Source organism: Girardinichthys multiradiatus, chromosome 19, assembly GCF_021462225.1.
Source record: "Girardinichthys multiradiatus isolate DD_20200921_A chromosome 19, DD_fGirMul_XY1, whole genome shotgun sequence".
In the NCBI taxonomy this organism is placed as follows: domain Eukaryota; kingdom Metazoa; phylum Chordata; class Actinopteri; order Cyprinodontiformes; family Goodeidae; genus Girardinichthys; species Girardinichthys multiradiatus.
The window spans coordinates 3,903,061-3,916,617 of NC_061811.1; the positions used below are offsets into that span (position 1 = coordinate 3,903,061).

Genomic DNA, 13,557 nt, shown 5'->3' on the forward strand with positions numbered 1-13,557 from the left:
ACCACGTGCAGATCTGAACTTCATGAACCAGTTAATGTCACAATGAACAAACGCTACTATGGCCTGGGGATGCCTTAAACTTCTCCTTCGTACATAAATCTACAGTTAGAGGTTTAGTGCTTTGCCATTTGTCAAGAATGAGCCCTTACTTCTAGGGGAGGGTTCAGTTGTGGCTTTAGGCCTGGAACAAGAAAGGCCCATTTTGCTGCTACACATGAGTTTAATCAAGATGTCAGGCAACCAGCGAGTCTTTAGACCCTCTCCAGGAAAACCCGCCCTCCATGAAGCTTGGTTTTTATCGGCATGGTGTGTTTCCTATTAGGCTGCTTGTCTTTGCGGTCTGCGTTGGGATGCTCAGGTCCAGTTTACTATGAGAGTTTCATTTACTGGACCAAAGTTTGCCACAAATCTCCATGCTGTGATTCGTCATTTGGCTCTGCCAAGACGAGAAGGCCAAACAGTCTGAGAAAGCGAGAGAAGCTCCGAGTCAGAGGGTGTCCACAGTATGTGAAGCATTTGATTTAAATCAAGGAAATACGTCTGGATTTTCAGAAGAATCTGAACATGGCGTCATCTAAAGTGAAAACATATTTTTTCTTTCTGCCTCTGCCTTTCGGGTTGTGGAGGCCTTGGCAGCTTTCACTGTAACAATAACCTCCCACAGCATTGATGCTTAAAGTCCACGTGCCGACATGCCAGCTCACTGCTTTCCCAGAGAGGGCCTCACCGTTTACAACCACGCGCTCGGCGGACACTGCCAGCGACTCTGACATGACTTTGACCAGGGGAGGAATGTGGTGGACCAGGGCCTGGTTAACTTCTGCACCCACCGTCTCTCATACTGGCCACACAGTGTCTGACATTGAAACTCTTGAGCTGCTCGTACACAATATGCACAGGCGGTCATCTGTTCTCCTGGCATCTCTCTGTCTTTGGGTCCCTTTATGGAAACGTTTGGCAGGGAGACCAGCTCTTTGTGGCGTCTGTGCGAAAGTTGTCCGTAAGCACAGAGGGTAGCTGTAAAGCAACATCAAGTAGCACATTCATACCCGTGTGCCTGAAGAGTGTACGTATAGGATAGATTGATGAATTCTGCTCCTTCCCACTTCTTGCAGTGTGGAGGAGGTTTGGAGAAGAAGAAAGGCTTTGCTTCAGTCAGCTTTGGGACCTATTAGCACTTGGATATGTTTAGAAAGCTCTCAGTGGCCATGCCACACACCATGTGCTTGGACCGAAGTGCCTGCTCTGCTGCAGCTATAAGCTGAGCTTCAATGGGTCTATTGTACAAAAGCTCCTCGGATGCCGAACTTTCCTTTAGCTCACCTTTTGTTGTTTTGAAATTGACACGATTGCTTCCTGGGTGCTCCAACCTGAACAACAAGCTTCTTCTTTACCAGCTGACGGCTGAACAGCGAAATGTGGTGTTACAGTTGTGCTCATGAGTTTACATACCCCGTCAGAATGCCAGATTCTTTTGGTTAACCATTGTTAAAGATTGGGGGAAGATAATATGTAACAAATCTAATGACAACAGGAAATATCCCTGATCAAAAGTTTAAAAAACTTTATTTTTAATGCCATGTGTTGCTGTTTTTACATCAGTGACATTTACATTTTTTTGTGATATTTGTCGATGTGGGACTTTACTTTCTCAGATGGTTACCTTCAGTTCCTGTAAATTCTTCAGCCATGTTGCAACACCTGAATGTTTGAGATCTCCCCAAAGAGACTCGGTGATGTCAAGGTCAGAAGACCGAAATATCCACTCCAGGACCTTCATTTTATTTCCTGCTGTGTTTTGGGTCATCGTCATGTTGAAATGTCCCGGACTGTCCCATGGTCAGCTTCCAGGTTGAGTACAGATTTTACCCCAGTGCTTTCCTGATGTCATGGAGCATTTTATCACACTATCAACTTTGTTCCCTGTGCCTTGGTAGCTCACCCATACCCAAACTGACAGTGATCCACCTCTGTGTAGAAACACAGGCCCGGAGGACTCCTCGGTAAATATAGGGTTGATGGTTGTGACCATAACGTTCAGTTCTGGACTCGTAACTCCAAATAACGTTTCTCCTGAAGTTCTGAGGCTTGTCTCTGGGCTCTTTGGTGTATTGTAAGTAGTCTGCTTTTTTGCCATAGTTATAATAGTATTCTGGTTACTCAACCATGGAGCTCATTGAGGATGCCTCCTCATTCTGCATCCTGAAATGGCCAAGCTGCTTTTTGTCTGGGAGTCATGTAATTCTATAATATCCATCCTTTTCCTTCTGCCTTCTCATGCTTATTCTTCTGATAATGCATTTGCTTTTCCCATGACTCACAATCCAGCAACGTCGGTGCAGCACTGGATGAAACATGCAGAGGTTTGTCAGGAGCCCAGAAACTGACTGACTTTTTAAACACACACACTAATTACAAGCAAGCAGATCACAGGTGAGGTTGCCATTTAAACCGATGTGTATCAACTTGGGTGGGTGTTATCAGGTCAGAACTTTCAGGTTATGTAGACTTTTGAAGAGGGTTATTTGAGTGGTTTCTTTTAAAAGAGCAAACACAATTGTTTGATTATCAATGGTTCAACAACAAGTAAAAGAAGATGTTTTAAATTATTCTTGAAAAAATCCGTCGGGGTATGTAAAGTTATGAGCACAGCTGAAGCTCTGTCAGTTATTTATTGCAATGGTTCAACATGTATGTTCAGTGAAAAAATTGAATTTGATTTAATTTTCAGTTCACAGTGTTGATTGTATGTCTCTTCTGATTGGTTCATCAGTATTTATTATTCCAGTTTTATTGGCCATTCTTAAGTTTCCTTTTTCACAGATGATTGACTCCTGCCTATGGCTGCTTGTTGCTTCCAGTTGAGCTCTGCTTGGTCACCAGGTTTATGACATTTTCTTGATATGATGATATGATTTCATGGTACTTACAGAAAAACATTAAAACAAGTTTGGATAACAAGATCAAATTGTGTTTATTTAAAACAGAAAAGCAGCAATTGTTTCTACTGCTGGTAAAATAATTTATTCGTTTTTGTGATTATAATAAAAGATCTTTAACATTTTTCTGTCAAGTTTGATACATAAACACAGATGGATTGTTTTTCATGATCAGAAACTTTTTCCAACAGCCATTTGTCTTTTCTTGTGGGTAAGGAAAGAGTTCAGCAGCCTTCTTTAAGGCAGCTGCTCAGCCGTGCACAGCAAACCTCAACATTCCTCCTCCCAGTGACAATTTCCTGTTCATTCTGTGGGATTCCAAGGCATTCCCAGGCCAGCAGGGATATATAGGCCCTCAAGCATGTGCAGGAAACTGCCAAAGGGAGGCAACCAGGAGGTATCTTGATCAGCTGCCTGAACCATGTCAGCAGCCTCCTTTCAATGTTGCCATTGTTGTTAAAAAGTGCTAGCCATATTGAAACCATTGCTTTTTAAAACCTCGGTATACCTTGATACTGGAAACCAGTTTACTGATGACAACCTGCCTGCCTTCAGTCACACCTGGAAACATCAGACATCAAGGTCAGACTTTCAGTGGTTTCCTGTTTCTTTACATCGGCCTGTAGCTTAATGATGGATGCAAACGACTGGTTCTTCTTCGCTCCTACTGTCACTCTGAGTTACAAAGGACAAAGAACCTGAAGTATCTTAAAGTTGATTTTATGAGAAGACTCCACCACTATGATTTATTCTTACTTTCCTGCTTGATGAATTTATAAAAACATGAAATTCTTTTTAAAAAGATCAGGAGGCTGTTTTTGTAAACCAGAAAGTAGTTTCTGTGTTTGTGTGTGAGTCGCTGGCTCCTATTGGTGTGTGTCTGCAGAGCCACAAACAAACAGCAGTAAGCCAGCTGGAACTGAGGCATGGGGGAAGCACAAGCTTCTCCTCAGACTGTATACAGGTTAATGCAGTTCACGAGAAAAGGAACAAGCACACACACTCACATGCACGTGGCTACAGACACACACTCCATGTTGCAAAGTTCCTCGTCCTCCCTGCAGAGGTGTCCATAGTGGCAGTGTTTTAATTTGCACTGATTTCATCTCAAGTGCACCGTGTGTGTCTGCGGAGGTAACATACACTGTGTTCCCATTGTTGAGGAGCCACCTTGCTTTACACACATGAACTCTAATGAGATTCTGTTCTTAATCCATTGGTTTATTGCTGATATGATCCACAGCTTCAGCTCTCCTGGGAAGGTCGTCCTCGGAGTTTAGGAGAGTGTTTACGGGAATGTTTGACCAGAGTTTGTGGGGTTGGACGTAAAAATCTGATTTGCAGTCTCAGCTCAAAAACATCCCAGAGGTGGGATGTTGGGTTGTGGTCAGGGATGTGTGCAGGCTGGTCAGGTTCCTCAAAAACAAAGGTCAAAGATCCATGTTATGGGTCTTGCTGTGTTCGACTGGTGTGCAATCAAGGTGGAGTATAAGGAGTCAACACAAACTCATTGTCAGGACAATGAAATTCTCCAAAATGTCTTGGTATTTTGCAACATTAACAGTTCCTTTCACTGGAACTAAAGGACCAAGGAAAATCCATGACCACACTATAATTCTCCCTCCACCAAACTTTACACACAATATAATGTATTCAGGCAAGCACATTTTCTCTTTCACAGATAATCCTCTGGAAACCTGAGAGATGACTGTGTGTAAAAATCCTAGTAGATCAGCAGGTTCTGAAATACCCAGCCCAGCCTGTCTGCCACCAACAACAATGCTACGTTCAAAGTGATCCCTTTTCTTCCCCGTTCTGATGCTCAGTTTGAGCTTCAGGAAGTCGTCTTCACCACGTCTAGTTCTCCAAATGTGGTTTCTGCCATATGGTTTGCTGTTACTGGTAACAAGCAATTAAAATGTGCATGCAGTGCAGTGGCCAGTGATGGTGGTGTTCTTACTGCAGGAACTTGATTGAGTGGATCTTCTGCTTTGCGTTGGTAATTTTTAAGAGCAGGTTTTAGATGCATACCTATTTCGACACACCTGAATCAAATGGCTGAATTGCGTCCTCAGCATGTAAGAACGTTTTGCAGATGCCTGGTCAAAAGCCATTTATTTGTTTCCATTGAGTTTTTTTTTTTTTACAATCTTCTAAAACACACAGTTTTGGAGTTATGATGTTTTGTATTTTGTAGCTTTTTGTATCTTTCTTCTTACTGTCGTGTGATTTATAAAGTATATAATGCTAGACTGTGTATTAGGCTGGAAACACAGTAGTTTCCCAACATGGTGTTTACTTATGCGTGTGATAAACATGTTGTTAAGCACAGCAGCGCATCATGACGTGTTTCCGTCTGCTGCTTGCTAAATTACCCTGATTGTCATCTTCTCAGGTTTCCTCCTCTGCTCAGAGGAGATAAAATCCCTCACTCTATCTGTCCTCAAACATCCCCTGTTTTACTATCTCGCCTTCTCTAAATCCAGTTATCTCTCTGCTCTCATGATGAAGATGACCGTTGGCATATCTCCTTAATCTTAACAGCACGGCTTGCTATTTCCTCTTTTTCTTCCCCTATCAGTATGTAACATTTTTATCTGCAATGAATGTAAAAGTCACAAATTCAAAAACAATGAAGGTTCACTGGTGTGTTCTTGGTCTAAAATTAATTTTAATAAAAAATAAAAACTGTTATGAGCACATCTGTAACCTCAGTTTAAGCAGATGATCTTTTAAGTAAATCATGTAAAATCGTTTAATTTCTTTTTTGTTACATGAAGAATCTCCAAAAACATCCCCACCACCAAGGATGTGGAGCCGCTGCTGGAGATCGATGGAGACATCCGCAGCTTTGAGGTCTTCCTCTCCTCCAGGACTCCCGTTCTCGCTGCCAGAGATGTGGAGATGTTTCTACCCTGCACCGTCAACCTGGACCCCAAACTCAGAGAGATCATAGCAGGTTTGGACACTCTTGGCTGTGCGTTTTGGGCGTCTAATAATAATGTTGGCCAACAGCTGCTAAAGACATGGGAAAAGTGTTAAGTTATTTACCATAGCAGCATAATTTCAAACTGAAAAATCTAACCTTCGATCTAATTACATTAATACTTTTGGGGGAAAATAAAGTCTCATATTAAGGGACAACAGAACACCACTTTGTCTTCCTCCATAACATTTCATAGCATTGGAGCGTGCAGAGTGAGGGATCTTTGACCGTTCATCTTCCTGGTTCCTCTCTGATTCTCTCCTCTCTTCACAAACCTGCTCACTCCTCAGGTTCTTCTTTCGGATCCAGCTCTGGGGACTGAGTGGTCCTAGTCTGGTGAACCATTTCTGTGTTCATTTGGCTTTATGTTGTGGATCATTATGCAGCTTATGGCAACTCATTTTCAGTTAATCAGACCAAACATTCATGTTTTTGGCCTATTATTTGTTCAATGGCAGAATAGTGTGAGATTTTTCTTTCTATGATTTCCTTTGAATTAAGAAGTTAACATATTCTGAGATTACGGTGCCCAGATGATGATGTCATGGCTTGGTAGGCTTCTTATTGGTTTATTCATAACATCTGGAGGCACACTTGTGGATGTATATTAAGACACACTGTTTCCTTCTACACACTGATCACTGACAAAACAAATTCTCCAAGTTAACAGGAAGACCATTGTGGACCTTCACGTGTCTGGATGATCCAACATCCAGATGCCTGAAGGTTCCACATTGATCTGTTTGAACTATTATATGCAAGGGAATGTCCAGCCATGACACGGTTCAGGAAGGTGATGGGTTCGGTGTCGCAGAGATGAACGGGTTTTAGTACAAAATGTGTTAATCAATCCCAGAGCAAAAGCAACGGACCTCATGAAGATGCTCCTGAAGTTAGTTGGAGTGGGTCATTATCCAAAATGAGGTTCAGTAGAAGAACCCATCTCTCAAAAAGCTTTCAAACACACTCAGATGAAGGCCTTGCTTTTGGAGACATGACCTATGCTTTACTTAAACTAAAATTGAGATGTTTAGCCAACGAGAACATAGTTGGAGGAGAAAGATGGGAGCTTTCAAGCCTGTGAAAACCATCCCATCCATGAAGAAGGTGGCTGCATCATGTTGGGCAGATGTTTCGCCTCAAGAGGGACTGGTGGTCTTCACAAATTAGATAGCATCTTGAGGACAAACTGTATGTGTAAATATTTAAGCAACATTTCAAGCCATCAGGCAGGAAGTTACAACTTGGTCATAAATGGATCTTGCAAATAGAAAATGACCGTAAACATCCCGCCAAATTATTTACTATGTGGCTGAACGACAACAAAATGAATGTTATGGAGTGATCATCTTCATGCCCTAATCTCAGTCCTGGAGATTTGTGACCAGAGCTGAAAAGGTGCGTGTGAGCAAAGTGGTCTACTAACCTGACCCAGTTAACCGGTTCTGTTAGAAGGAATGGGCCAAAATTCCATCAAACAACTTTGAGAAGCTTTTGAAAGGAAACCAAAACCATTTGGCCAAAAACATGTCATAAAGATTTAAAGGCGATTACCAAATACTAAGAAAATGTTTGGAAACTTCTGAATTTACAGAAGTAAAAATAAAAAACACCTGTCTCTTATTATTCTGACAATTAATAAACAGATCTAATTAAAATAATCCTAACTGTCGTACAACTGGACACATTTAGTCTAGTTAATTGTGAGAGGAAAAAATAGCCTTTTATACTGTATATGTGTAGGTTTGTTTTTATCTTCTGTTTCACATCAAACCCACCTGGAGTGTTTGTGTCAAAAAGGTCCGTTTTAGTCTGATCTGACCAAAGGTCATAGTTCCAGTTAGATCCCAGTAGAGCCTATGTTTACGTTATATGGGAATAGGCTTCTTTATTCACGGCACGTCTCACAAAAAACTGGTCATGGTGACCTCCAGATGCTCCTCTCTGCTGCAGTTCGAAGGGATTGCTGCAAAGTCAACACCAGTGACTGTCCACTGTCTCTACAAGCTCATCCAGGAGGAGTGAATGCTGCAAGTCACTGACTGGATGCAATCTGCTGGGTTTCCTTAGATAGAAAAACTTTTTATCCAATTTGAATAAAAAGCTAACTCTGACTGCACTGTTCAATTGTTAGGATTAATTGGAATGTATGAACCTGACTGTTGTGAAGAGCCTTGAGACAACATGTGTTGTGGATTGGCGCTATATAAATAAACTGAATTGAATTGAATTGAATTGAACTGTTGGGCGTAGCAGCAGTGGTGACACCGTTTCTTTTCCTTTAGCATCTGATTTTTTCCCCACCTCTACATAAATATACTCTTGGGAAATGTTTGGTATTTCAGATTTTTCGCTGTGAGATTATGTTGCTGCAGACAAATATGACTTTTTACACATCTTTAGCAGTGATGCAAATAAATGTATGTTTTAGGAGTCTGTTGAACAGAAGCTTCATACATTTAAAACGTTGCTTCTGGTCACAGATTATGTTTTCTCTAGATAAAATAGTAGAAGATTGCAAAGAAACAGCGAGCTGTTGCCTGTCTTATGTGTTCTTGCTGTTGCTGACAGCATTACATCATGCAGTTTGCTCTTACAGTGTGAGCTACAGGAACTCTCTGTTTCCCACATCTTGTTTCTCATTTTCAAACAGTTGAATGCCAAGCAGGTTTTTATTCCAAAAACTGTGAAAACGAGACAATAATGTCATTCAGTGTCGCCGCTCTGCATGTAGTTTTTCACCACATTTCACAGTTTGTAGTCACTGTGACGTAAAAGTGCATCAGTAAAAACTTGGAGGCACTACCATTGCTGCAATGTGTCAGCAGCCTCTCTGGCTTTACAGGAGCGTCGGTGACGCTTGGTGTGAAGATGCTGCGTTATGGTGTGGTGAGACCACTGAAAGCAAACATTCACACTCATACAGAAAGCCCGGTCCGTTCCGCCCAAGTTGACTCATGGAGGGCGCAGGTGTGCGAGTTCTACAGCCATATGTCTAGCCAGCAAGTCCATACTCAGCCGCTAATAGTCTGTACTGCAACTTTCATAAGTCATCATATGCCTTTATCTTTTTTAATTAGTTACATTTATGTTTTACTGCGGTTTCAGGAGACAGACCAACACAGAGCAGCGCATCATTGTGAAGAAAAATACTACGTGGTTTTCAACATTTCTTTGCAAATACAAATCGGAAAACTGTGGCTTGCTTTTATAAGCCATATTGTAATTGTATCATATTTACTGGACATAGATTTCAGTGCAGCCATTCTAATAGACAGAGTTCACCTGTCTGTGGTTTCATTCCAGTATAAAAGCAGCTGTTCTGTGAAAGCCTCAGAGGTTTGTTAGAGAACATTAGTGGTTGTCCTCTTGACAAGGAGAATTACCTAGAGAAGTTCCCCACAAGTCATGTAGGGAGCACAGCAAAAGAGGAAGACGGTGCTCTGCTTAGCTTGTCACCTACATTCAAAAAACTGTTTCAGAAAACTAACACTGCACATAACCCTGAACGCACCATCCCCACTGTGTACCCTGGTGGTGGCAGCATCATGCTGTGGGATTGCTTTTTTCAGCAGGGATGGTGGAGCTGGTCAGAGTTGATGGGATGATGGATGGCGCTAAATCCTTGAACGTCCTGGAAGAGAACCTGTTAGAGGCTGAAGAAGGCTTGAGACTCGGGTGGAGGTTCACCTTCCAGCAGGACATCTACCTCAAACATGCAGCCAGAGATACGATGGGATGGTTTAGATCAAAGCATACTCATGTTAGAGTGGCCTAGCCAAAGCCCGGACCTGACTTGAACATTGATCACAGACTCTCTCCATCCAATCTGACTGAGCTTGAGCTGTTTTGCAAAGAAAAACGGGCAACGATTTCTATCTGTAGATGTTCAAAGCTGGTAGAGGCTCACCCCAAAACAGCTGCAGCTGTAATTTCTGCCAGTTTCTTTTCAGATTTTATTTGTTTTATTTGTGAAAACATTTTAAAATCCTTCATCTTTTTCCTTTCATGTCACAATTTTTGATCTTCAAATAAAATCCCCAAAAATATGAGTTTTTTATTGTAATGTGACAAAATGTTTAGGGAGTGTGAAAACTTTACCATGACAATGTATTTATGAACATGTGCTCCAAAACATGTTTTCACCTCCACAAATTTGTCGTCAGGGAGTGGAAAGTGAGCGACGCTCCGGCCCAGTCATCCTTCTGCGAGCAGTTGGCGGTTGATGTCCAGTGTCCTGTGGCCAGCCAGTGGGCAGTGCTGTCAGTGATACCCGCCCCTGAGCCTGACTCACATCATAAGGGCCCCATTGTGTCCACAGGCAGGATTGGGTCTCAGTCAGCGCGTCATTCAGCTGCCACTTGTATGAGCAGGAGACATTCTGGTGCCTGCTTCTTGTTTCTGGGTCTGTGCACACAGGCCGGCTCTGTTCTGTCTTTGGGCTCCTTCACTTTAATTTGGGAGGTTTTATCCAAGCCTGCTCCTCAGCTCCTCTCAAGGACCAGTAGATTTATTGGGAAACAATTGTGGCGACATGCTTTAGCACTCATGTTGGTCGTCTTTGTTTGTTTATCTGGGCTGAATTAGTTGTGAGGGGCAGCAGGAGCCCACGTATGTGACTGTCATCTCTTGGCTGGAGAAGAATCTGGGATGACAGAAAATCAGCACATCTGCAGGAATTAAAGTGGGAATAAAAGTCATTCAGGCCGTTGAATGTCTCCCATTTTGGAAATGCAGAACATGGGAGAAAAAATGTGCTTGTTATAATTCCCAGCAGTCCAAGACTCTTCCTCTTGCATGCATCACATGTTCGATAAGTATTTTTCCTCTTTAAATTCATAACTGGTTTAACCCCCCTCTGGAGATCATAAAATAAACCAAAATGATTGATGCATGGGTGGATCTGAAGGGTCTTTAATAGTCATCACCAAGACATGATCGCTGATAAACTCTCCTCTGTATTCTGATGCTGTTTTTCCCCTGGCTCTCCCTGTCCTTTCTTAGATGTGCGTGCAGCCAGGGAGCAAATGCATTTAGGAGAAGTGACCTATCCCACGCTGCCCCTTCAGGAGGCAGTGCCTCGTCCCCAGCTGGGGTACGGCCAGCTATCCACCGCCTGCTCCCCGACCAGCTCCTTCGCCGGGTCCCTGCCTCCACAACCCCACAGCTCCTACTTCAATGGAATGACAGGCCCTCAGCACCCCTTCTACAACCGGGTGAGACACAACAGGGTTCAAGTATTTAGATAAGCCCCTGGCCTAGTGCTGTACTCTGTCGGATGTCCATTGAAAATGAATTACCCAAACATTCCCAGAGTATTTTGTGTTGCATGCATGAGCTTCCTCTCATGATTTAATGATTTTTGCCTGCCTCCTCTTTTCTCCCCATGTGAATGTATATAATTACCCTTCTTTCTCCCCTCGTAGCCTTATTTCCCCCATCATGTGTACCACCTGCCACGGCATTACTCTCACCATGTTCCCTCATCCTCGCGCCCTTCCATTAAACCACCCAGTCAACCTCAGGACACCAATGGACTTGTAAGTAAAGAAGAAACACCAGACCCATTTCACATCTCCTCTCAGCTCACTTTTGATCACAGCAGCAGATGAGCTGAAGTATTTCTCTTTAAACGTTTGAGCAGGTGTTTTGGTCCATGGTGTCAATTTGCTGCATGAACAAACCAAAGGAGCCTCACTTCCTTTTCGTTTTAACACTTCCTCTTGTCTCGCATTCTTTTCTCTTTCATTTCTTTGATTTCCTCTTATTTCTGTTGTGCTTTAGGTTTCATTTTTTTCCCTTGTTGATTTTCATATGTCCTGTTTCCGCTGCTTCCGTACTGGGCTAATGTATTCATTCTCATTGAACTTTTTTGTATTTAGTCATGTTTCAACTGCAAACTTCAATGTATTTTATTGGCATTTAATGTGATAGACCAACACAAAGAAGTGGATAATTGGGTTTGGGAAAGATGTTACATGGTTTTCTGGGGTATGTCTCTATCAGCTTTGCACCTCCAGAGGCTGACATTTTTCTTCTTCCAAAAATAACTGAAGCTCAGTCTGGTTGGAAGTAAAGCATCTCTAAACATCAGTTTTCAAGTTCTGGCAATGATTTTTTGCTAGATTTAGGTCCAGACTTTGACTTAGACATTCTAACACATAAAACTGCTTTGATCTAAACCATCCCATAATCTCTGTCTGGATGTTTAGGGTGGTTGTCCTGCTGGATGGTGAACCTCCACCATAGTCTCAGGTCTTCTGCAGCTTCTAACAGTTTTTCTTCCAGGACTGTTCTGGATTTAGCTCCATCCATCTTCTCCTCATCACTGACTAGCATTTCTGTTGCTGCTGATGAAGAGCGTCCTCACAAACCATTTTGCATGTTGGCCAAAATGTTCAATCCTGGTCTCATCTAATCAAAGCACCTCCATCCTTATTACTGCGTTCTTCTTAGATTAGATTAGATAGAAACTTACCAGAAGGGAAATTATTTTGCGTATAACAAAAAAAACCCATTATTTTAAAAGTTCAAAACTAGTATGTGCAGTGACTTAGAAATGTGATATTTAAACACAGTATCTAAGACAGAGCAGGAATCGAAGGAACAAACAGAAAAATTCAGTTCAGATGGCAGTGGGAATGACATTAGTTCAGCAGAAAGTTACATTTGATTTCAAACAATAATGAAATTAATTAGAGTTTTTGTGGTTTTTTGTGTACGTTACATTTGTTCACTGGCAACAACTTCAATCAAAAATAACACTTATTCTTATATAAAGTTTGTTTACAGAAACGGGTTGCGGATTATTTAAGGAAAATTTACAATGCAGTTTATAATTTCTTACCCCTTTTCCTTAAAGGCCAGATTAGTAGATGTTTGACTTTGAGATTCTCCCATTTGAGCTGTGGATCTCTGCAGCTCCTACAGAGTAACCATGGACCTCTTGGCTGCTTCCCAGATTAATTTTCTCCCTGTCCAGCATGTCAGTTTAGGTGGACGTCCATGTGTTGGTAGATCTGCTGCTGGTCCATCCTCTCTCCAGGTTCAGATGATGGATTGACCAGAGCTCTGTGAGATGTTAAAAGCTGGGCATATTGTTGTAAAACCTAACCCTGCTTTAAACTTCTCCACAACCGTCTCCCTAACCTGTCTGTGTTGGTCTGTTACATGAAATCTCAATAACTTTCCCTGGAGACAAAATGTGATAAGGTTCTGCTAGGCTCTGTAGACTCCAGCACCTGATCCTGACAGGGCATGTCTCTGTTTTAAGGGCCAAACCCGAAAGATCAAGGTTAAAAGGTTATCTCATGAATGATACAGAGGAGAGTTCAGCCTTTATTAATCTTCAGTCTTTGTTTCCGTTCTGCACCCATGTCAGGATGTTATAGCAGAGGATGCCAGGGAGGGCCTCCCCTCAAGCCCCTGTGACCCCGCTATGGTAACCTGACTAACAGCAGATGCATTAGCATCCATATTAAAGGGCTATGTAAATAAATGAATAAATAAATGAGTTGTGCACCTACAGGGGTTGGACAATGAAACTGAAACTCCTGTCATTTTAGTGTGGGAGGTTTCATGGCTAAATTGGACCAGCCTGGTAGCCAGTCTTCATTGATTGCACATTGCACC

The 13,557-nt window shown here is 42.2% G+C and overlaps 1 protein-coding gene across 1 annotated transcript in view; it reads left to right on the forward strand.

Moving 5' to 3' along the window:
• Positions 1-13,557, forward strand: part of kidins220a (kinase D-interacting substrate 220a) — a 66,304-nt gene that overhangs the window by 40,461 nt on the left and 12,286 nt on the right. Inside the window, exons 24-27 of the mRNA XM_047344854.1 lie at positions 5,720-5,898; positions 10,930-11,141; positions 11,352-11,465; positions 13,307-13,366. Coding sequence (XP_047200810.1) covers positions 5,720-5,898; positions 10,930-11,141; positions 11,352-11,465; positions 13,307-13,366 — 565 coding nt within the window. The remainder of the gene's footprint in view (positions 1-5,719; positions 5,899-10,929; positions 11,142-11,351; positions 11,466-13,306; positions 13,367-13,557) is intronic.